General features: G+C 45.7%; 2 protein-coding genes across 3 annotated transcripts in view; both read right to left on the bottom strand.

The window, feature by feature from the left end:
- XXYLT1 (xyloside xylosyltransferase 1) overlaps positions 1 to 13313 on the bottom strand; it is a 178380-nt gene extending 165067 nt beyond the window's left edge. Inside the window, exon 1 of the mRNA XM_065943561.1 lies at positions 12717 to 13313. Coding sequence (XP_065799633.1) covers positions 12717 to 13220 — 504 coding nt within the window. The 5' untranslated portion in view covers positions 13221 to 13313. The remainder of the gene's footprint in view (positions 1 to 12716) is intronic.
- Positions 13314 to 17802: 4489 nt separating this feature from the next.
- The window catches only part of ACAP2 (ArfGAP with coiled-coil, ankyrin repeat and PH domains 2), a 153532-nt gene continuing 146843 nt past the window's right edge, over positions 17803 to 24491 (bottom strand). For both annotated transcript variants that reach the window (XM_065943559.1, XM_065943560.1), the window contains one exon: positions 17803 to 21654. In XM_065943559.1, coding sequence (XP_065799631.1) covers positions 21554 to 21654 — 101 coding nt within the window. In that variant the 3' untranslated portion in view covers positions 17803 to 21553. The remainder of the gene's footprint in view (positions 21655 to 24491) is intronic.

Below are 24491 nucleotides of genomic sequence, written 5' to 3'. Positions count from 1 at the left end.
TCCACATACTCACACACACACGCACACACACACACACACACACACACACTCAACCCATCTCCACACACACACTCACACACTCAGCCCCCCCCCACATACTCACACACACACGCACACACACACAGAGGCTCAGTCCCCCTCCACACACACACACACAGGCTCAGCCCCCCTTCACACACACACACACACACACAGGCTCAGCCCCCCTTCACACACACACACACACACACAGGCTCAGCCCCCCTTCACACACACACACACAGGCTCAGCCCCCCTTCACACACACACACACACACACACACACAGGCTCAGCCCCCCTTCACACACACACACACACAGGCTCAGCCCCCCTTCACACACACACACACACACACACACACAGGCTCAGCCCCCCTTCACACACACACACACACAGGCTCAGCCCCCCTTCACACACACACACACACACACACACACACACACACAGGCTCAGCCCCCCTTCACACACACACACACACACACAGGCTCAGCCCCCCTTCACACACACACACACACACACACAGAGGCTCAGCCCCCCTTCACACATACACACACACACACAGAGGCTCAGCCCCCCTTCACACACACACACAGAGGCTCAGCCCCCCTTCTCACACACACACACACACACACACACACACACACACACAGGCTCAGCCCCCCTTCACACACACACACACAGGCTCAGCCCCCCTTCACACACACACACACACACACAGGCTCAGCCCCCCTCGGGGCCGCGCAGGCCGGCCACGGGACAGTGGGAGCCTCTCCGAAGGCCCTGGGGCCTGCGTCTGAGGAGGCCCCATCAGCTGGAATCTGGAGTAGCTGCTCCGCAGATCGGGCAGCGAGGCCATTCAACGTACACAAAACACAGGCAGTCACGGGTGGGTGAGATCTGAAAACTGTCTCAGGCTAAGGGCAAAAGAGAAGACACACACACACAGAGAGACCAGCACAGCCCAGGAACTGACTTCAGAACAAACAACACGCAGGCAGGGAGGCAGCACGGGAAGGAAAGCGGGCCCCAGACCCCTCTCCGCTGACCGCTGTGTGGCCTTGAGCCGGCACTCGGCCTCCCTGGGCCCATTTCCCCACAGGTAACAGAAGGGGACAGGACTTCGCGGCCTTCCCAGCCGCCTCCAGCCCTGACCTCTTGGACCCGCTGCCCCAAGAGAGAAGTGGGGCTCCAACCACACACCAAACACCCCACATCCTCAACAGAGGCCCCCCGGCTGGTTCTCAGGGCAGAACTTGGAGGAGGGACGAGAGACCCACCGCGAGCAGGTCGAGGGGACCTGCTCTCCTCACACCACCCAGTGACGAGGGGAGGAGGCCACGTGTGTGAGGCCCCAGCGAGCAGAGGGCGTCGTGGGAACCTCCTGGGGGACACCAGCTCTCCTGGAGCACCCCCTGTTTGGAGGGCCTGGAACGAAGCCCCAGAACTGACATCACAGGACTTAGCGCCCACAGCTCACCAGCCAGAAAGATCGGCTCCCATCTCAGCTCCACACCTCAGAGCCCAAGCTCTGAACCGAACCTGCCTGGGGCTTGGGATCCTCACCTGGGAAACCTCTTCCCCAGAGAGAAGCTCTCCCTCCTCCCAGGACTGAGGAAGAGAATGAAGATGGAGTCCAGCAGCGGCCCGCCACTCAACTGAGGCCTCCTGTGTGAGACCAACACTGACGTTGGGGGACCCCTGAGGAGCCTCCACACCCCGCCCCCCGCCTGAGGGGCAGCGGCCACGAAGTCAGCCAGCATCTCCCACAGGAGCAAACAGAATCGGTGAGCAGGACTTGGGGGGGGGCGACCCCAGAAAGAGATGAACAACGGCGTCAAGTCTCCCCCAGTCTCCCATCCTCCCACTCGGGAAAAGCCTGGAATGGACACGTGTTTTACAGCTTCCCGTGTCCAGTTTCAACATGCTGGTGAGAAGCTGTGGAATATCATGCAGGGCTAGCATGAGCCTGCCCATCTCACAGATGAGGAACGGAGGCTCGGGGACACTGGAAGCTTTGCCAGTGGAAGCTGGGGTCAGGGAGAGCCCTAGGACTCAGGATCAGGTTCCCTGGGCAGGACTCAGAGAGTGAGCCGATGGGCAGGGGGCTGGGCGGCTTACCAGAGAGGCTCCAGGCTCACCCACCGGGGTGACCAAGCTCCCTGCCCTTGCCTGCATGAGAGGAGAGAGAGGCCGATCCCTCCCACCCCCTCCAGACCAGCATCAGCAGCTCTCCACAGTAACAACACACAGGGAGAGTTCTGAAACCCAAGGAAGATGTCTCCAACACATACCTGGATCTTCCCGGCTGGCTTCAGACCGGACACCTTCCTGTCTGGAGGACCAGCATTAAAAGGTACAAGAAAGACTTCATCTAGATCAGAGGCCTCTCTGGATGCCAGGGACCCACACTGTCCCCATCCATGTCCTCCGTGTGGGAGCAGGCGCGCAGGAGCGGGTCACTCGGCCAGCCACCTGTGCCAGCCCGGCAGGCTCATGCTGGGTGGGGCCCCACGCCAGGCCCTCTGCTACATCACGTCCCGAGGCTCAGGAGGAAAGAAGACAGCCCGGCCCCTGGGAGTAACTGCCCAGGGGCCCACTTCAGCACAGCGCCACTCGGGGAGGAGGGCCAACGCAGGGTGGGGAGGTCAGGAACGACCTCCCCACGCCATCGGCACCCAGCAGAGCCTAATCTTGAAGGGTGAAAAGAGTTAACCAGACAAAGGGCGTGCTGGGCGCTCAGGAGAGGAAGCACCTGAGCAAGTCCCAGAGGCTCGAAGGGGCTCCCGAGACTCCAGGCAGCTCCGCTAGCGCAGCTACATGGCAGCCACCAGCACCGAGGGGGTGGGCCTCACAGGCCCTGCGGCTCCCACTGCCCCATCTTCTGGTCGTGACCCTCCTGCCAGGCACAGGACACACGCCAGTCTGCTGCCCCAGCTGCCTCAGTTCCCTCCTCTGCAAGACTGGGAGGGTCCCATTACGATGAGTGCCATCCCAAGTTCCCTGACACCCACAGACAGCCTCTCCATCCTCACAAAACCAGCCCCAGACACCTGGTATCCCCTGGCCCATGTCTTCCTGTTCCCCAGACAGGGGTGGCCGGGGCCGCGCAGAACAAAGCATGTACTCTGCTCAATCCTGTACAAGTTATCAAATGACGACTAACCCACCGTCCACCTGCCAGAGCCGGTGAAGCCCGTTCATAATCCCACAGTGACCAGGTCTCAGGGAGTCTGACTGTCTGGGCAGGTCTCACGGAGCCCGTGTCCTGGACTGCCGTGCTGATCTGGCACAACAGGGCCCCCTCACAGCAGCTGACGGGGTGTGAGCCCCAGAGGGTGAGGCCCAAGACCCTACTCAAAGGGATGGGTGGGAAAAGGAAATGAGTGAGCTCTGTGGGATTCAGGTCTCCCCTGTAGCCTGGCTTTTCAAAATCACTTACAGTTTATACTTTGCTGAATTCCCAAAAAGATTATGAACAATTGCTGTGTGCAATCAGACCGAGAAAACACCATTAAGAAGAGGTAAATAAAATGCTGGAACCTTCCAGAAACTTCTAGAATTGGAGCGTCTAGAAAGGAACCTTCACAAAGAAGACACAGCAAAGCACAGACCAGCTTCCCCATCCTGATAAGAAACAGCAGCACCTGCTCCAGAACACAGGCCAAAGCAAGCTAGCATTTGCTGAGCCTCTGCCCAGAGCCAGACCTGTGCTGGGCACATGGGGAAGGGGGAGGTGGTGGTCAGAAATTGATTACTCACAGGAAATTGTTTATAAGCCACCAGCCTGTGGTATTTTGTCACAATAGCCTAAACAGGCTGAGACACCTTGAAATAAACCTGGGCAGAACTCATTTTCAAACTCATATCACTGCTCTCCAATTGAACCAACAGGTGCCAAGCCTTCCAGACTGATGAGAAAAGGCTCCTCCCCCCCAATGCCGACTCAGGTACCACAAGCAGTAGCAGCCACCACTAACTAACCACCTGCCGTGTGCCAGGGCCCCGTGTTGCCTATTTTCACCGTATAACCTCTCTGGTAAGGCCCTCTGGGGAGGTCGGAGGCTGAGAGGGGTTACACTGTCCCCAGATGTCACAGACTGCACTTGAGTCCAGGTGTCAAGTCCCGAACTATGCACTCCTGCCCAGGGGCCTGTCCTTGGCGGGCACAGGGCAAATCTGGCTGGTGGAGGGAAGGGTGGTGAGCTCCAGCCAGGAGAAGAGGAGGCCCAAGGAGAACAAAGTGCACCCGGGACCAGCACAGCGCACCAGAGCCTTGCGGACACGCCGACCCACCCGCACGAGGATCACCTAATTGGAGTGGCTCAACAATAATTACCCCAATAAATAAATCAAATGACTTTAATTTAAAAGACATTAAGTTAACAGCAGGCTTTGTGCCAGCCTACAGGGCCTGGCTCAGTTGCTCAGAACAGGCACCTGAAACAGGAAGGTCAGCACACAGAGCTGCCTCTCGGGGCCAGGCCTGACCATCCTGACGGACCCCAAGCAACCTGCAGGCCAGCGGGAGCAGTCCCAAGGCCAAGGCAAGAGCCCTGGACCAGGAAGGGTGTGAAGAGGGGACCCAAGCCCATCTGACAGCTGAGGACACGGAGGCTCCCGGCAGTTAGGCAACAAGGGTCCCGTCAGGACCAACACCCAGGTCAACAGCACCCTCTTTACTATGCGGTCCCCTTGCCCAAAGCCCCACTAACAGCCTGGATGCCTGGGGGCAGGGACCCAGTGCAAACCCTGGGGCTCTGGTGAACTCATCCAAGGTGAGAGGAACTCCACCCTCAAGCTGCTCCAAGAGACACAGTTCCCCTCCCTTCACCAGAAGGTCTGTGCTAGGCGTGATGGGCACCCCAGACTGGGCAAAGAAGGCGCCCTGGGAGCTGAGAGGATGCCCCGGAACAGCGCTCAGCTGGGGTCATAGGGCACGGACCAAGGAGGAGCACGGAGGCGCAGAGGCACACCGCACCGCCCATCCACACTCTTGCTTCTATGCTGCGGGAAGCGCTGCAGCCTTCCCCGTCCATCCTAGCTTGTTTCTCACCCGCTTTTTCCATAGGGCCTAGATCAAAACAGGCGCGGGAAGGAAATGACTGCCCACAACCGCCAGGCAGATTGCCTTTCATTTCGGCCTTCCTTTCTAAAACACGGAGCGGCGTTGTGGCGGCGGCAGTGAGAAACGGGGACGCTCGTGGAGAAGGAAAAAAAACAGCTAGGATTGCGCCCCAGGCTTCCTCCGTGGAAGGAGAGGCAGAGAAGGGCCCGGGCTCCGGCCGAGCAAACGCGGGGCGGCGGCGCCCTCCAGTGGCCGTGCGTGGCGCTGCACGCGGTTCGATGGGCAGGAGAGGTGACTCTACCCGGAGCAGGAGGGTAAGCTCTCCCCCTACTGGGTGTCGGGGAGGATGCGGTGACCAGCAAGGAGACCGGAGGTGGTCCAGTGTGGGCTGCCTTGCTGCAGCTCCTCCTCCTCCTGGCCTGGGAGGCCAGGTTCTAACCCCAGCCCTGTGTGCATTGAATAAGTCACTGTCCTGCTGCCCAGGAACTATCAGCTGATCTATCAGCTCGCTGGGAGGACACTGCACCCAGAGGGTCAGAGTTTCCTGCCTGCTCCAATGCTTGGTGATTCTGCAAGGCTCTGCGAAGCGATGATGTCTTTATTCAGACTGAATGTTTATTTGGGGAATCTGGGCAGGGGGATGATACAGATTGTGCCCCTCAATGGCTCCCTGTCTTGTCCTGCCTCCTACTCCCCAGAGCACATGTCACAGTCCAGCCCCACTTCTTAGTGTGGGAGCTCAAGTAAAGCACCGATGTCTCAGCCTTGGAGGCTCCTTCACTGGTCACAGTGATGCTCAGGTGAAACATTTGTGCAAGTACCTTCATAAGCTCTAAAGTGCTGAACAAATATTGTTACAATTCTCCTAATCAAGTATTCATACTACTAACACCACCTCATTGCTTTTAGACATAAAGTTACTAAAGCGAAAGTCGCTCAGTTGTGTCCAACTCTTTGCGACCCCATGGACTATACAGTCCATGGAATTCTCCAGGCCAGAATACTGGAGTGAGTAGCCTTTCCCTACTCCAGGGGATCTTCCACAACCCAGGTCTCCCACATTGCAGGTGGACTCTTTACCAGCTGAGCCACCAGGGAAGCCCAAGAATACTGGAGTGGGTAGCCTATCCCTTCTCCAGCGGATCTTTCCGACCCAGGAATCGAGCCGGGATCTCCTGCATTGCAGGCGGATTCTTTACCAACTGAGCTATCAGGGAAGCCCTTAAATATGTAAGAAAAATTCTAAATATATTCATTTGGCTGTCCTTATCAATGTGTAATCATCTCATCTTTAGTCATTACGGAAATGCAAATCAGAACCACAATGAGATACTACCTCACACCCAATAAGATGGCAATAATCAAGACAGACAACAAGTGCTGGTGAGCATGTAGAGAAATTGGAACCCTCATACACAGTTGATGGGAATGTAAAACAATAATACACTGCTCTGGAAAAGTCTGGCAGCTCCTAACAGTTACCATATGACCAAGCCCTTCCACACCCAGGTATATACCCAAGAGATCTGAAAACATATCCACACAAAAATTTGTAAATGAATATTCACAGCAATTTATTCATAATAGCCAAAAAGCAGAGACTCAGATGTCTATCAACTAATGAATGAATAAGTAAAAATGTGGTATAGCCATACAACAGAATATTATTCAACAATAAAAAGGCATGAAGTACTGACACATACACAACATGAACCTTAAAAACATCACGCTAAGTGAAAGAAATCAGAAGTAAAGGTCTATTTATATGAAATGTTCAGAACAAGCAAATTTATAGAAAGCAGGTTCGTGGATGCCAGGGCTGAGAGGAAAGGGGGATGGGGGAATGAGTGTTGATGGGTAGTTTCTTTTCTGGGGTGATGAAATGCTCTGAAATTAGTGATCATAACTGAACAAGTTGGTGAATGTGTTAAAAACCACTGTGTATTTTTTAATATTAAGCTATCTACAAAGTCACTAATAAGATGTACTTCTGATTCTAATGACATCATGAGAGAACTGCATGTCAATGACCTGTGACAATGTCATAGGAAGGGAGATCTCAAATTTTTCAACTTTTGTTGAACTGTATATTTTAAAGGGACATGAGTTATATCTCAAGTTTTTTTAATTGAAGGAAAATGTAATCATTGGTCTTTCAAAAATGACCTATTGGAAGAGAGAACAGTCAAGTGATCATGAAGAATGACTGTTACCCTAAGCTGGAACGTTTCACTCGTGCACTGAAGCCCCCACAGTATTTGCAAATCACCCAGTGCATGCTGTGTTCAGTAGCTTTAGCTGTCTCCAACTCTTTGCGACCCCATGGACTGTAGCCCACTAGGCTCCTGTGTCCATGGGATTTTCCCAGCGGGAATACTGGAGGGGATTGCCATGCTCTCCTCCAAAGGATCTCCCTGATCCAGGGATCAAACCTGAGTTTCCTGCATTTCAGGTAGGTTCTTTACCGCTGAGCCACCAGAGAAGACCAACTCACCCAGGTATCGTGTACACGATGATCGCTGGTCTTAGTTATGGGTGGACTTTACCTTAAAACTTCAAAACATATCTGTGAAGTTATCCAGAGTGCATGATACATTGTGCATGATACAATAATATTATACAAAGTTCTTCCCTACAGATCCATGACTAAAGTTTCCCATGAGAAACATACATTGCTACATTAACTACTACAGTTGTATCATGTATATATATACATATATATGTATACATATAAATTCCATGTATATGGAATTTAAAAGTTCCATAGCATTTGGTAAATTCTCTAAATTTTAGAGTATAAAATGTCAGCTAGTCTTTTCAAAGAGCATCTCACTTTAGGATACACTTCTTTGATCACTTCTTTCCCAGATGGTCATAACTTAGTCCAAAGTTTTCTTCTGGTCAAGGTACCTGCTGCCATGACAGGTGGGGGAATCTGCGTTGCAACGTCACCTGTTTGTCATTAGCTTCACTGAGAAGCCAGCATCGAGGTTTTTACCCTCAGGCTTCTTTAGAGCCTCAATTATGAGCTGGGGCTTTTCAAAGCGACTCACAGTTTTCCTTTTGCAATAAAAGAAACTGCGAATTCAAAAAAGGTGTGCAGAGAGATTTGACTTTTGTCTCGTTACCCCAAGTCCTCAGCACGCTCCTCCTGGAATCTAGTGGTCACTTTTAGGTGTAGAAAGCACAAGGCCTCCTTCCTGTTCCTAACTTGTCATCTGGAGACCCAGCCTCGTGCTCTGAGATGGCTGAAGCTTGATGTACCAGGGGCAGCACACCAAGAACCCTTCTAAGATTCTCAGGTTTAATTAATACAGCTATCAATCAGTCGACTATAAAATATTTCTGAGAGCCTAGACTGTGCCAGGAACTGTGCTAAAAATACAACAGTGATGGAGGAAGAGAGAACACCATCCATTGTTTCATGCCATCGGCGCCCCAGTAGACCAGCACGCCCCACCTCCTGCCGGCTCCCCAGCCCTCCTTTCCCCACCCAACGTACTACCACCTCCCTTAGGGAAGGAGGAGAAACTGCAGTGAGTTTCGGAGGCAGGTATGTCTGGTTCTCTTCTCCTCTGGGATTAGCCTTGAAGAGACTGCCCCTCCCTGCAGGGCGGCCAGCTGGGGTGGCATTTACAGGGTGGCTGTCCACCCAGCAGACCAAGTAATGCCCTGCCCTTGAGGATATAATGCTCTAGTAGGGAGGGGCAGAATGCAAACTAGGAAACAGGGCAGTGACTTTCTCAAACTTGTTTCTTGATGTTCAAATAGCTCTTCCTCTTGCTTCCTCCAGCCCCTGCTCAGATATTAACAGTATCTGTGAGGCCTTCCCTGCCCACCTGTACAAAACGGCCCACAACTCCACACCCCGACACACGGACACTCCCTGTGTCCTTATCCGCCCTGACTCTTCTCTACATGATCGTGATCTGACTCATTCTGTGAGGACTTCGGTTCATTTGTTTGAGCCAACCTCCTCCACACCCCTCCAGCCCCGGGCTGTAAGCTCCACGAGGGCAGGGACCTGGGTCTGTTCCTGCTGGCCACCAGCACCTAGAACAGCGCCTGCAGCAGGATAAGCGCTCAAGAACATCTGTGGAATGAATGAACAAATGAGCGTGTGCAACCAACAAGGTGACGGGAAAGATAACGAAGGCAAATAGGCTGGCAGCTGCTTCAGAAAAGGGGTTCAGGGATGGCCTTTCTGAGTGGTCACTGTCTGAGGGATAGTGCAGCACAAGAAGCAATCGTGCTGAATGCCTGAGGGTGTCCCCACAGCACTAGGAAAGTCCCCCTGGGCCCCTTGCAGGGGGCTGGCCACCCCAAAAAGGAGGGAGGCAATGGCTGCAGGGCCCGCCAGTCAGCAGAAGTCAGAGTCCCCAGAAGTCAGCAGAGTAGAAGAGTATTGTGAGAGCAGACACACAACGGCCACAGCAGCACAGGGCTGCCTGCGGTACACGAGGTGGCATTGAACCCTCCCCTCTCCGAGGGAGGTAGGGGTTAAATCTTCGTTTGAGAGGAGGCCTGAGAGGCCCTGAGAAGCAAAGAGGGGTCACCCATGTCACCCAAATAGTCACTGGCCACCTGCGGTTTAAACTCAGGGCTGCCTCCCTCCCTCAGGACTATCTCGTGCCCAATCCAGCAGGTTCAGCAGTGGGACAGGCTATACATGGGGTGATGCTAAGCACCAGGGGTGCCCGGTGTCAGGGGCTGTACCTGCCCCGTCTGTGTTCCCTACAGTTGTGACTTTAGGGTCTGACACACAGCAGATGCTCAGCCATTCAGGGGACTTAAGCATACATGGTGGGCTCCTGAGGGCCAGGCAGAGATGACTGTGGTCACACACAGAAAACAGATTCACAGAAAAAATAAAAAATAAAAGCAATGAAAGCAATTTAGCTGAACATGATAAACCCTTATCTAAACACAGCCATCAAGTCAGAGGCCCCCAGACCCTCATTCCTCATGCCTTGGTGGGGTGGAATCAATTCCTTCAGGTCATCTGCAGCTGCCTCGGGCCTTGAGTGATGGCTCTGGCTGTCGGAACCAGGGCCAGCAGAGGGATAGAGTTGGAGCATGAAACACAAACTCCAAGGAGGAAACCCGGCCCTGAGCCTGGACCTGCCCTAGACCTGTATTTACAGTGCCCACTATGTTCCAGGCACAGGGACCGGAGATGAGAAGGCATGCAGTCCACTGCACCAGCGAGGTACATGAGGAAGTACATGAGGTACATGAGGTACCTCCTCCTCTCGAATGGAGGTTCCTTGGATGGCTCCAACAAGGAGACGGCATCTGAAGATGGGCGAGATTTAGCGATGCACACACAAAGTGTATCCTGGTGGTGGAACAAAAGAAGCAGAAGCATGTAGGCTGGAAAATGTTGGATATACAACAGGACGCTGTGGCTGGAGCTCACGAAGGGGACAGCAGAGTCCTAGTAACGGGGCAGAGAGGCCCAGGGTGTGACCTCTGACTCAGAAAGTGAAACCATGACAATGTTGGTCTACACGGTGGTGTCTGGGGCGCCAGTCAAGTCTGGAGGCACTGAGAGGCAAAGGGAGGCGGGGTTACCCACGGTCACCCAGCTCTATCCAGACTGGCCCTATGATCTAGCAAAGGATTTCTCAAACACTGGAGTCCTAAGGAACACCCGGAACAGGTTGCCAGGCCCTACCTCCCGAGACTGCAATTAGGGAAATCGGGATGGGCCCCAGGTTGAAAGAACCCCAGCTCAGACAGTGGACCCCAAGGCCCCTGCAGCCACAAGCTCCAGGACCTGGATTCTTGGCCTCCCGTACCATGGAATCCAGACCAGGTGCCTCACTATGACTGGTGGGTCTTCCCACAGGGCTCCTTTGCTCTGGGCAGGGCATAGCCTGGATGCTCTGGCAGAAAGCTGGAACAGAGGGCTGTGGAGGGCGGGGCACAGACCGTCCCCAATTCTAGGGGCGTTCCTGGGGGAAGGTGAAAACTATGGAAACAGTGGCCAAGCGCCCAGGAAGAAAGGAAGGACACCCTGCGCAGAGAGTACAGCTTGTGTAACGGCACATTCAGTACAGTTAGTAGGGGAAGGACAAGGAGGTTGGCTGAAGAGCCCGGCCCCACAACAGACAGCCCTGCCAAGAAATGAGGACTTGATTCTGTAGACAACAACAACAAAAAAGGGAGTTCCCTGGAGGTCCAGTGGTTAAGACTGAACTTCCACTGCAAGGGACACAGGTTGGGGAACTCAGATCCCACAGGCTGTGCAGTGTGGCCAAAAACAACAACAACAGGCCCCTGAACCATGCAGGAGGCCAGCATTGCTCCCCTTAGTCACTCACCCAGCACAACACGTGGTACACTACTCTAATCTTACCGGCCCTCCCCCACCACCAGCTTCCATCCTTGAAATGGCAGCCCACTCCAGTACTCTTGCCTGGAAAATCCCATGGACGGAGGAGCCTCGTGGGCTACAGTCCATTGGGTCGCTTAGAGCCGGACATGACTGGAGTGACTTAGTGCACACTATTTCTATCCCAAAATCACACCTTAGATTCCCTCTGGGCAACTATTAGGTCAAAAGGAGACATGTAATTTAATTGAGGCCATTAACACTAAGCGTGAACTGCAAGGAGATCCAACCAGTCCATCTTAAAGGAAATCAGTCCTGAATATTCATTGGAAGGACTGATGCTGAAGCTGAAGTACTCCAATACTTTGGCCACCTGATACAAAGCACCGACTCATTGGAAAAGACCCTGATGCTGGGAAAGATTGAAGGTGGGAGGAGAAGGGGACCACAGCGGATGAGATGGTTGGATGGCATCACCAACCGTATGGACATGAGTTTGAGTAGGCTCTGGGAGTTGGTGATGGACAGGGAAGCCTGATGTGCTGCAGTCCATGCGGTCACAAAGAGCAGGACACGACTGATGACTGAGCTGACGGACAAGAATACAATCTCTCACAAGCAGAGCCAGGCAGTCCAGCCTGGAACAAGACGACCAGCTCTGCTCTGCCCTCTCCAGATCCTACATCCTTACCTCTTGGGGCACTTTCTTGCTGGGAGGAACCCGCTGCTTCTCTAAATGGGTTCATGACCCTGAAGAGAAGGGAAGACGGAGGCACGCTGAGGAGATGAAATGGTTCACATGGGCTGGTGTGGGCTGGACCAGTTTCAACTGAAATCCTTACAGCTGTGAGAAATGTCACTGTAATCTGAACAACTCAAGCGGCCTAAGACCTTGTCCAGCAGAAGCTGCACCTTCAGGTGACCTGCTCCATCCTCAAAAGTCAAAGACTGAGAAGAATAAAAAGAGGGGCCGACTAAGGCACTGACTGCTGAAATCAACCACGCCAGGAAAGAGGGGGCGCGGCGATTCTCCAGGGGGCTGCAGGTAAAGAGAAGCTCGGATCAAGGAAGTCAGCCAACAGAGGCTCCAAGACACGCCCCCCCGCCCCCCTCCGCCCCGACCATGCCTGCAGCGTGCTATGAACGCACAATTCGGGAGGGTACGGGTTAGTCTTCTGCTGGCATTGGCAGTGGGCATCGTAACTAAGACACCTCCCTCCTGACCCCTGGATCCAGGCCGGGCCCCACAATGACCGAGTCACCGACCCGGAACCTTTAGCTGGGGTCCCGCTCACCTTGCATTTGAAGCCGGCGGCGGGCGGCAGCAGCTCCCGCAGCAGGGCCTTGGCCACCTCGCGGCTGGCCTCCTCGCTTACGAAGTGCAGGTTAAGCACCTCGTGCGCCTCGAACTTAGCGAGGCGCAGCAGGGAGCCGAGGGCGACGCGGGCCTTGGCCTGCAACGCGGCATTGTGTTCGGCCTTGGTGAACATCATCAGCAGGTGGTAGTCCACCGGCCCGGCCCCGCCGCCCTCCAAGCTCTTGGCCTTAGCGCCCGGGGCCGGCGCCAAGGATCCCCGCGCCAGCTCCAGCACCGGCGGCGAGGGCGCAGCAGGGGCCCCGGCGCGGGCCTCCTTCAGCCTCTTGGTGGCGCTGGAGAAGGTCTCCCGGCCAGAGCCCAGGTAATAGAAGGCACAGACGGCCAGCGCCGCGGCCAGCAGCAGCGCGCAGTAGTGGGAGCGCACAGCGCCCAGACGCGCCATGGCGCGAGCGCACGGGGGCCCGCCTCGGAGGAGACCCATGCGCCACCCGCCCGCGGACAGATCAGCCGGGGAGTTGCTGCAGGGACCAGTACCCCGGCAGCAAGTTAGCAGCCCCGGCAGCAGGCGGCAGCCATGGCGGGGGCGGAGCCGAGCTGCCAATCTGCGGGCGCTGAGGCGCGGAGAGGCGGGGCCAGGCTGCCTGGCAGCCACCGGGTCCTAAGCGCAGAAGGATTACAGCGGGGTTGGTCCCTGAGCCCGCGGGAGTCCCTCCAGCGTGTTCGAAGGGGGCGGTGAGGACTTGGACACGCAAGTCAGCAGGCTGTACGGTCTGTGGAAAATGGCCCTCGTTAAGTGCACAGCCCCAGGCGCTAGAAACCGAAGCTAAGCCTTCGGAAGCAAAAAGACTAAACTGGACGCACAAAATTTTTTTCTCTATTTATATACATTTTCCTCCTAATTTCTTGAAGGCTTTAAGTCCTCTCCCCGACTCCTTTCACACCTTGGAGACTATCTAGGGCTGAAGAATTTAAACTAGCAACTCCTTTCCCATTCTCGATGAAGTAGGATTGACACCCGAGGTGTGAATCACTTGCTCACCTCACTTGGTATCTCTGAGGCCGACCAGAGGCAACCTAAAGGACGTGGCCACCAGGGGGGCCACCTGCCACCAACTTTGGGTAGTTCAGAGCTCCCCAGGAAGCTTGTGATTTTTTTAACAGACTTTTAACACTTTAAAAGAGACTTACTGCATTCTTAACTGAGGCGTGACTGAGGTCACTTGCTCAGGTCACACAGTGACAGGTTTGACAGAGAAACAGACACTCTTCTACAGCAGATGAGGTTGCCTGTACTGGCACAACTTTCCTGAAGGGCATTCTGGCAACACTAAAATCTAAGAACTTTCAGTTCTTTCTCCTATCCATAGAACAGTGGTTCTCAAATTTTTATTGGTACGAGCTGGGGTCGCACAGAGTCAGACATGACTGAAGCGACTTAGCAGCTGCAGCAGCACTGGGGAGCTTGATAAAACACAAGGGCTCAGGCCCTATCACCTTCAAAAAGCCTGGGCCTCGATGGTGATTCTTCTGCAAGCCAAAGTTTGAAAAGCAGTGCCCTTCACACAGTCAACCTCTCCTGCTTCAGACCTTGGCTTGGGGGTCCCTGCCTCAAGGAGTGGTCTCTAAACACCAGCCCTTGCAGTGTCCAGATGAGGCACCATCCTCAAGGATCCCATAAGGGCCACCTAAGAACTACTCAGTTCCATCTTTCTCTGCTACAAGAAGGCAAGACTTCAAGAGAGCAGGCAATGTGTCTTTCTTTAACCATAATAACTCCAGTAACTGATGGTGCTTGACTCACTGAATGAGCATCAGAAATACACCCACCCATTGTGAACCATCATTTTCATAAGGGAATAAGGAAAAATGTACTCAAATATTTAGCCACAAGGATAATGCAGAGCTAGGTTTATGATGACAAGATATTAAAATCAAATGTTCATCAGGAAAGTGAAACTAAAATAAAGATGCTGTTGGGAATTCTCTGGTGATCCAGTGGTTGAGTCTGCCTGCCAGTGCAGGGGACACGGTTTCAATCCCTGGTCGAGGATCCCATACGGCGCCTGACAGGTAAGCCTGTGCGCCACTACTGAGCCAGCACTCTAGAGCCCACAGGCCGCAACTACTGAATCCAAGTGCCTACAGCTTGGGCTCTGCAACAAGAGAAGCCACCACAATGAGAAGCCACTCGCCCACAACTACAGAAACCCTACACACATCAGTGAAAACCCAGTGCAGCTAAAAATAGATAATTTTTTTTAACTTTTAAATTAAAAAATAAAGATGCTGTTGGTGCTGTAGTCAGCAAAGTGGAAATTTTTTAAAGTGATAAATGGAGGAAGAACCTATAGATTTACAGACTCAAGAGATATATTAGCCAATTGCAATGAATGGAACTTACATAAATTCTGATTTGAAAAATCTTTTTTTAAAGAACACAAGATATTGAGGAATTTGAATATTGACTACAGTTTCATAGTTTAAGAAAGGTGATATAATTTTTTAAGAACAGTCCTTTTTCCCCCCTGTAACTTCTTTATATTGAAGTGTAGGTGATTAACAATGTTGTGTCAGGTTCAGGTACACAGCGAAGTGACTCAATTATACATATACATGTATCTATTCCTTTTTAAAGTTTCTTCCCATTTAGGTTGTTACATAATATTGAGCAGAGCTCTCTGTATTGGCCAGTAGGTCCTTGTTGTATACACGTCAACCCCAAACTCAATTATTCCCCCCTCCCCAATCCTTCCTGTCTAGTAACCAAAAGTACATTGTTTCTGTTTTGTAAATAAGTTCAGTTCTCTAAGTCTGCTTCTGTTTTGTAAGTTCATCTGTATCATTTTTAAGATTCTGCATAAAAGCAATATACATATTTAGAGAGACATACTCAACAATTTGTTGAAATGTCTGGCACCTGTCTTAAAAAAAATAGTGAAGAGGAAAAATGGGTATGAGTGTAGATAAAAGTGTAAGCCATGAACCAATAGCTAATAAAGTTATTATCTCTACTTTTCTATGTTTGAAATTTTCAATAAATACTTTTAAAAATCCTCCCAAAAGTGATGCAGCTTACTTAAAGACTTAGAAACTTGTCCCTCATTTATTAAATGAAAGCAGCAGGTAACAAAACAGTTTGACCCCACTGTATATAAATACACACATCCAAAGGTCTAGAAGGGTATATACCATGGGAGTAATAGCATCCCCCACACTCCCAGTACTATCCAACAGAACTTCCTAGGGTGAATATATTCTATAATCTGCCCTGCTCAAAACAGTAGTCACAAAGCTACTGGCTCTGACATTCGGCAATTCAACACATGAAGTGCAGTGAAGTTGCTCAGTCGTGTCCGACTCTTTGCAACCCCGTGGACTGTAGCCCACCAGGCTCCTCCGTCCATGGGATTCTCCAGGCAAGAATACTGGAGTGGGTTGCCATTTCCTTCTCCATCAACACATGAACTCAACACTTAATTCAAATTTTAATTAAATTTCAGTAGACACATGTGGCTAGGAGGTACCATATTAAACGTCACAGGCAAATGATGGAATTAGAACCAAATTCTTTTTGCTTATCATTAACCTTTCCTACAATGAAAAAGCACTGTTTTGTAATAAAGGAAAGTAGGCGGTTTTCATTTAAAACATTTACTATCGGTTTGCATTCTCCTGGTCAAGTAACTATTTATGAAAATGAAGTGAAGTGGAATAAAGTAAATTACATAGAATAGTTTTAGTGTCTGCTTTCACTTAACTTTTAAAGGAAAAGCAAAAGCAGGCAATTCACTTCCAGGTCTGTTCTTTTAAGCCTCTATTCCTTCAACTCGATTCACGCAAAAACTTGTTTTTGTTTGTTTACTAAAAGGACTGAATGTAAATGTGTTGCCTAGATTAGAAACTTCAACAGATATCTCAATCATAATGGCAAAAAAATTAGAGCTACAACATAAAAAGACCTTTGTGGCTTTTAGCTAATGAACTGGGAGCCATGCAGCGCTGTGACAGGCAGAAGAAAATATTTAAAAAAATCAAAACGGATTTCATGGTTGAAGCAATCAGCAAATAGGATCAATCTGGACCAATCTGACAGAGTAGGAAAGACACACAGAACTGAAAATATGAAACACATGAGTTGACAGGTATATCTGCAATTGTGGTTCACAATAAAGTAGAAGTCTGAACACAAAAGAACTATGCCAGAGGTGAGATTTTTATTGACTTGACATAATTTCTTGGCATACAAAGAATTTAATCAGGTAAATATTTACAATTCTTACATAATGTACATCTTAGAATAACTATAAAGATAACGTACTTTGTTCCATTTACAGTGACATCCTATAGTAAAACTACATTCATGAATTAGATACAAATAAATCCTCTACATGCTAATAAAAACTAAATGGATTGTTGGTTATACATTCTTTAAAATCTATCTTTTCACAGGTAGCAGGAAATATTACATGTAATAAGTCTTTATGACAGGAATGATCCAGAAATATCATGAAGCACAAGTAAACACATAGAGGAAAGCAGCTCATCATTTCTAAAAGTTAACCTTTAGCCTTTGTGTAAAATAAATGGTGCCAATATTCTTTATAATGTAGAGAGCTTTCCCTGTTTAAAGTGAATATCCAAAAGGCTGGGAAGTATGCTGAGGAAAAATAAGAAAACCTAGTACATAAGATAGTGAAAAGAGCAATGTAGAGAAAAGTTTATTTAATCAAATCTTGCTTTCTTCCCATTATCTCATTTTAGGAGATAAATTTATGTAAACAGAAAAGGATGCCCACAACATTGCATTTATAGATGTCAAGATTTGGCCAAACTGAATCCATGCCCCTTTTAGCTGTCTTCGTTTAGAAGAAACAAGAAATTGGTAAGCATATGGTGGATTAAAATTACCTTTACAACATTTTGCCTTTGTCAATGTTTGTTATTGCAAAAATATAAAATTCCCTACAATTTGCTGTCTTCAAACCTTAATCTATTTCTTCAAAGTAATTTTATATCCAGGTTTTCCAGAATATTTGGAGTCTTTTTTTTTTTTTTAACCAAAACAAAAGGAAAGCTGGCAGTCATTATTAGACTGCTGATGTACAATGATTTCAAATCATCTCCTGATATGAGTGCCTCTTGGCTACTAGTCAGACAAGGGTTCTGGTGTCAGCTATGCCACCAACCAGCAAAACAGAGACCAGCTCTGTGAAACAAGAGCAGCAGCCCAGGATCAGAGAGGAGACAATGCTGGTGATCTCAGAAGTCCGACCATGAGGATCCTGCAAGACAAACTGATGGCAAGGTACACTGGGAGGAGCTGTGCGAACAGTACAGGGAAGACTGCTGTTACGGCTTCACCTTGTTTCATCCAAGAGGCGCTCTGACTTCAAGAGTAATGATTACTAGTCAGTGCTCTTTCCACTATATCATGTAGGTCTGAAACCATTTCAGAAAGACAATTCTATAAAAATATAGCATTTTCCAGCTCATGTCCACAGTCAAAAGTGCTATCAAACAGAAAAGTTAATTAAACAATATGAGTGATAAGGGAATGTCTTATTCAAAACGGATAGTAAATTTAGTCTTAAATACAATTGTTTCTTGTGATCACACTTCACATGTGTAAAATTGTATTTTTAAAATACTGCTTAACACATCACAAATATAAGTTGTCCAGACTGTAAAAGTAGGTGTCAAAATGCACTCATGAAGAACCAAAGTAATATTTCAAATAAAATATATATGTTTTACAAAGTAAACACTAAAGTTGATTAAAATATACAATGAAGACCAGTATAAATTAGGCAAACACTGTAATGTAGTGAATCCCTGGAAATCTCTGAATTTGTAAGAATTGTACCAAAGGTAATTTTTTAAAACCTTAGAAACCTTAAACATGTTAAGTGTTACAATGAAAAATTACAAAGAACTACACAATTACCTTTAGTCTAGTTCTAACATGAAACTGCACTGTATAAATTCCTCATAGTACTGCTACTCTTATTTTGAGACTATTTTAAATCAAACTTTTAAGCTAATAAGCTAATAATGATTAATGGAATAATAAGGGATCTGAAACTAAATACCAGCAGATCACCTAGGGAAAGAAAACAAAGGACAATCACATTGATTTTTGAAGCCCAAGATTATAACTAACATTGTTTACACTGTAATTGATCATATTGTACTGAATAATTCACAGCATAATAAAACTCAGATTTGTTACATACTATAGAAAAGCTATTAGTTGACATAGTTAATTCACCTTGGTTAAAAGCCAACTTACTCTGTAAGTACTTGTAACTATTAATTTACTTTAAAACTTGGCTGTTACTACTGCATCATTTCTGCCAAATTTAATCCAAATTGGGTTTTGGCATATTCAAGAAACCAAGCCACAGAAATGTATTTTTCAATGTACAAGCTCCCTACACTGTTAAAGATTTCACTTTCACTTTCTTTGAAGATTTTCTGAAGATATTCAGAACCATGATCATCTTTAGTGTACTTCAAATACATCTCTAACAATTAAATTTAAGTAGACACTAATGACTGCCACATTAACAACTCATGATTGAAGTCACAGAAGTTAAGAGTCTCTAAGAACTGCTTTTACAACCAGAGACCCCAGAGGTGATCTGGAGACCAAAGGCTGGATCCAAAATGAAAACTACCTAAGCTTCTTCAGATAAAGAAAAAAGGATTCCTAGGATCAAAACTGGAATAGGCACTATAAAGGAAAAGTGAGGCTCTTGTTTCTTCTTTCTTTTTTCTTTCTTCCTCTGTTTCTTTCTTTCTTATCTCAATATATTTCCTTCTCCTTGAGCTTTCTGGACAATTAATTTCAAAGTACACTAACAAAAATGCTACAAATCAGACTTTTGCAAAGCCGGGTGGTCTTTGACTCAGATTTCAGGGAAGATTTAATGTTCTTGTTATTGTTGCAATTAAAATACAAGGTTTTGGAAATTGGCCTTTCCTTAGAAATAATCCATACATATATTTTTTACCTTTATCTAATACATGGCAGTTATTACTAAATAAGCATTATATGCATGCAATTTGGTCAAACAAATACAGAACCTTTTCTGTGATGTGAATTTATTTCAGTATAATTCCTGTTTTGATTCTGATTTGACGTTCAGTCAACTTAGAAAACTCTACTTACTGGTGGGAAAATGTTAGAAAATTTATTATATACCCAATGAAATATAATTTCTCTACTTATTTGGTAACTCAAGTTTAAAAACCTCTCACTACTTCTATATAACTTGAAAAAGAAAATTAAACTTAATTATGACAATATTAAAAATAAACCATAAGGCAAATTACTTATTTTACACTCCTGACGAGAGGTCAATCAAAGATGGAATCAAACAAATTTGTAGCATATACATAGAAAATTAACATTTCCATAGTATAGCATGTCTGTCCAATTCCATAATATTTTGGAATTCCAGGGTCTGTGATTCATGTAACCAAATACTAAAGCTACATGTGCTGTGCTTAGTCGCTCATTCGTGTCCGATTCTTTGCGGCCCCGTGGCCTACAGCACCCCAGGCTCCTCTGTCCATGGGATTCTTCAGGTAAGAATACTGGAGTGGGTTACTGTGCCCTCCTCCAGGGGATCTTCCCAACCCAGGGATGGAACCCAGGTCTCCCACATTGCAAGTGAATTCTTTACCATCTGGGCCACCAGGGAAGCCTACATAGATGCTATAATTTAAATAAATGTATACCATGTACAATAAGTACATAGGATAGATGTTAGAAGAATTAAAAAGCAATTTATTGCTGCATATTTTAGTATGATCTAAAAAAATGAGTCTTTTTTTCTCCTTTTACAGAGAGATTTTCCTTTCACTAGGAGCAACAGCAAAAATGTACCTTGAAAAGGACACATTTCAAATATAAAAATGTTCTACATTATTTTTGTCAACTTTTCCTTTGATAGTTACAATCTGAGGAAAGCATAATTTTGCAACATTCAAGTAACCTTTGAAACACAGTTTTATTACATCAATAAAATTGTCAAGGTTTTAGGAAATCAACCCAACATTGAAGAACTATAACTCCTATGAGATCCTTTTGGTAACTGAAAAAAAAAAAAAAATTGTCAACGGTTTCTTTTTTGCTTCTTAAAATGGAATAAATCTAAAGCACTGAGTTATATCAATCTGTACAGCCACTGTATGTATGTTAAAGTACTGGACAATAACGTGAGGGATAAACTACATTTATGAGGAAATGGGGTCATGTAGCCTCTAGTTCTAATAATTAAATTACATATTGTGTATATAATAGCTACCAAAAAAAAAATAAAAACAAAAACTATTTTGAACCACCAACATCCAGGAAGCTAAAGCAAAGACACATTCTGGAATCAGGCAGGACATCAGGCTCCCCACTTGATGCTGACAGGCTTGACTGAACAATCCTGGGCACGGTGCACAGAAGAAAAACATCAATGCCATCATTCATTGGGAAAAAAAGATTATTCTGTATAAATTCTTAGCATCTTGTAACCTAGAGATGGCCTAAGTCCAGATTCAACTTTCATCTATAAAAAACAGCCCTTTAAACAGGCTTTTAAAAAATAAAATAAGTCTTAAAGTAGGTTCCTCTCCCAACTGCTAAGAGATCTATGTTTTGATTTATAAAAATATCAATGAATGGGTATCTTTTCTCCAAACCGCTCAATAGCTACTAAAAGTAAGTAAGTAGAATTAAAGCAGTAAAAATATGTGAGTTTTCAGATATATACATTAGGGGGTCACGAGATTTACTATTTTCCCCAGTCTAAAAAAAATTCAAAATTTCTGTGAATCTTGCTGGAAACGATTTAGTTTCTCTGGATTATTGGATGCCATTTGGGAGAAATCACGAAAAATGTCCTGGTAAGTTTCATCACCTGCATGAAAGTAAAATAAAAACACTTATAAAAATTTATATTGAGTATTAATAAAACACATTCATTTTATGACTAGTAACTATTTTACAATTCATGATAATAAAACTTTATTCAGATGAGCATTTTTTGAAGAAAAAAGACCAACTAAATGTAAATGCTGGATAAGTATATAATGGAAGAAAAAAAAACTATACCTGAAAAAAGCACCTCAGATGCAGCCACAGAGGAAAGTTCAGAGTTAGAAAAGAGCAAAGATGCAAGTGTTTTAAAGCAAGTAAAGAAATACATTTATTAACACACAAGAAATAAAAGTCATCCTAAATGAGGTATAATAAACAAGGCATTCTTTAAATAAATATTTCCTTTGATCAAGGCCAAGAAAAGATCAAAAACAAATATTAATGCTTCTGATGGATGCAAGTTAGTAGCAGGACAAAACTGATAACCAGGTGGGAAATTTTAATATTATATCTTAATTAAATCTTAAATAATAGGTGAAAAAGTCTTTATTCAAACTTTAATGCTTAACTAAAACTAATGCACTTAATCTACTTTTTAACTAAGCTTATAAAATAATAAAGCCTAGAAAATGACTTTAAAATCATACTTTCACATTTAGTCAATAGTTCATTTACTGTAGGTCATTTGAGCAAGGATGCTATGACAAAAGGGGACTAAATATCAAAGACATCTGTTAAATTAGAATAATACATATGTTGGTTGGTTGTATATGCTCAGTCGTGCCCGACTCTTTGTGACCCCATGGACTGTGGCCCACCTGGCTCCTCTGTCTATGGGATTCTCCAGGCAAGAATACTGGAGTGGGTTGCCATTTCCTACTCCAGGGAATACATGTGTATATACATATAATACGCTTGTAGAGAAGATTATAGACACTGATATTATAGCAGATTAAAGACTATTTTTCTTGTGATGAAAAACTAAATATATACACACATATAGGCTAACTCTTCAGACAAAAGATTTATATAAAATGAAATCTTATTTTGAAGTTAAATCATTCATCATGAATGCTTCATTAAACATATTACTTTTATACAGAGGCTTGTCATAATTCTGTTTTCACGATTTAGACTGCCAAATACTGGTTTAGGTAATTATTGTTAAAGCATGGTTTTATAATTATTCCCCAAAAGATACCTTGCATCCATCTTATTATACACTCATTGCTACAGTTGTTGTTAATAGTGCAGTAAGTTTCGTCAGCTTTTAAAAAGTGAGATTTTTTGAGGCAATAGATGTCATACCAAAAGCTAGAGAATTAGAAAAAAATCAGGGGAAAGTGATAAAGATCTAGTAAAAAGGTCTAACAGCATAACTCAAGATTTTCAATAAAAAAAATTTTAATGCTTTTAATATTTAGTCAATGTAAAAAGCAAGTTATTAAAATCTCTATATAGTTTTTCATTTAGCCCTGGAAATTTTCTCATGACCTGAATCAATCACTTTAAAAAAAAAAAATACAATAAGAAGAGAAGCCTAATAGGTTGACTAAGAGTAACATCTAACTCACATATTATTGTAACTAAAACAATAAAGGGTGATATGCTGGAACAACTGGTAAGACAATCCAATTATACCCATGTTTCATTTCATAAAAGTTTACCTCCACATTAGAAGACAAACTACAATCTATTCTCATTTTTAGGCATTCTAAAATATATAAAATAAACTAAGAGACAAACATTAAACATCAATTAACAAACCATACAAAATATTTAAAAGTTTTTCTTATTCTTAGATGTTGAATTCAAATATTTAAAATATTTATTGTAAACATTATAAATATTTTAAAAATACTATTTAAACTGGAGAGTCTGGAATCTTACTTTCCAAGAAAGTGTAAAGTGCAGATTATAATACAAAAATACCACACTGATTTTACCATCCAACACCAGAAGGAACTTAAAAGGCACACATTATACATTCAAGAAGAAATAGGAAGAAGGACCTAGCAGACGCTAATGCCAAACAGCTTACAGATAGCACCAGGTGAGCAGTCAACCTTAAGTATTACAACAGTACAATGGCAATATATGGCTTCTACTATTAGCAATGCATATTTTGTATAACAAGCTGTGGGATTTTTTTTTCTTTTTGTGGTTTTCCAGTTTTTGTTTTTAGATTATCTAGTACCTACTACACAAGTACATTTTAGTAGAACCATTGTACCATGCAAAACAGATTATACGATTTTTTTATTCACTGAATTAAATGCTTCCTTGAAGGAAAGGGTTGGTGCTACACTAATCATTGGTTTCACTTACTGAATACATTTTAAAAGAGTTAATACAACACAAAAAGGAAGTCTTACCTTCACACACATACACAAAACTTTTCAGTATTATTTTCTAACCAGATGTTAATTAAGGGACTATCAATATAATACCTTTCTTAGGCCTCAAAATGTGTTGTCAAAAAGCAAACATGACGTAACAATAGTGACTAAGATATTTAATATAGTTAACACAAATTGAACTACAAATTGAACTTCAATGTGATTCTTTAAATACAATTTTGATCATTCAGAATGTTTCCCATGGCAAATATAACTTGTCTACACTAGAATACATAAACGATAACCCAGAATATGTTGACCTGGAAAGTTCATAAGTACATTTAACAGTTTATTATAAACAATAAACAACTAACCACCCAATATTTGAAATACTAAGTTAAATTCTTTAAATTACTTAATCACATTCTATTTCTCTTCAGCAAGCTAACTCTTCTATGTGCTTGGACAGTTCTGAGTTTCTAAAATGTGGACTGCTATATTTCCACTGATGGTTTAAAATAGTGTTTGATTTTTGGTA

Source organism: Muntiacus reevesi, chromosome 8 (genome assembly GCF_963930625.1).
Source record: "Muntiacus reevesi chromosome 8, mMunRee1.1, whole genome shotgun sequence".
NCBI lineage: Eukaryota > Metazoa > Chordata > Mammalia > Artiodactyla > Cervidae > Muntiacus > Muntiacus reevesi.
Note: the sequence above shows the minus strand (reverse complement) of the source record. Positions and strands in the feature narration are given on the sequence as shown.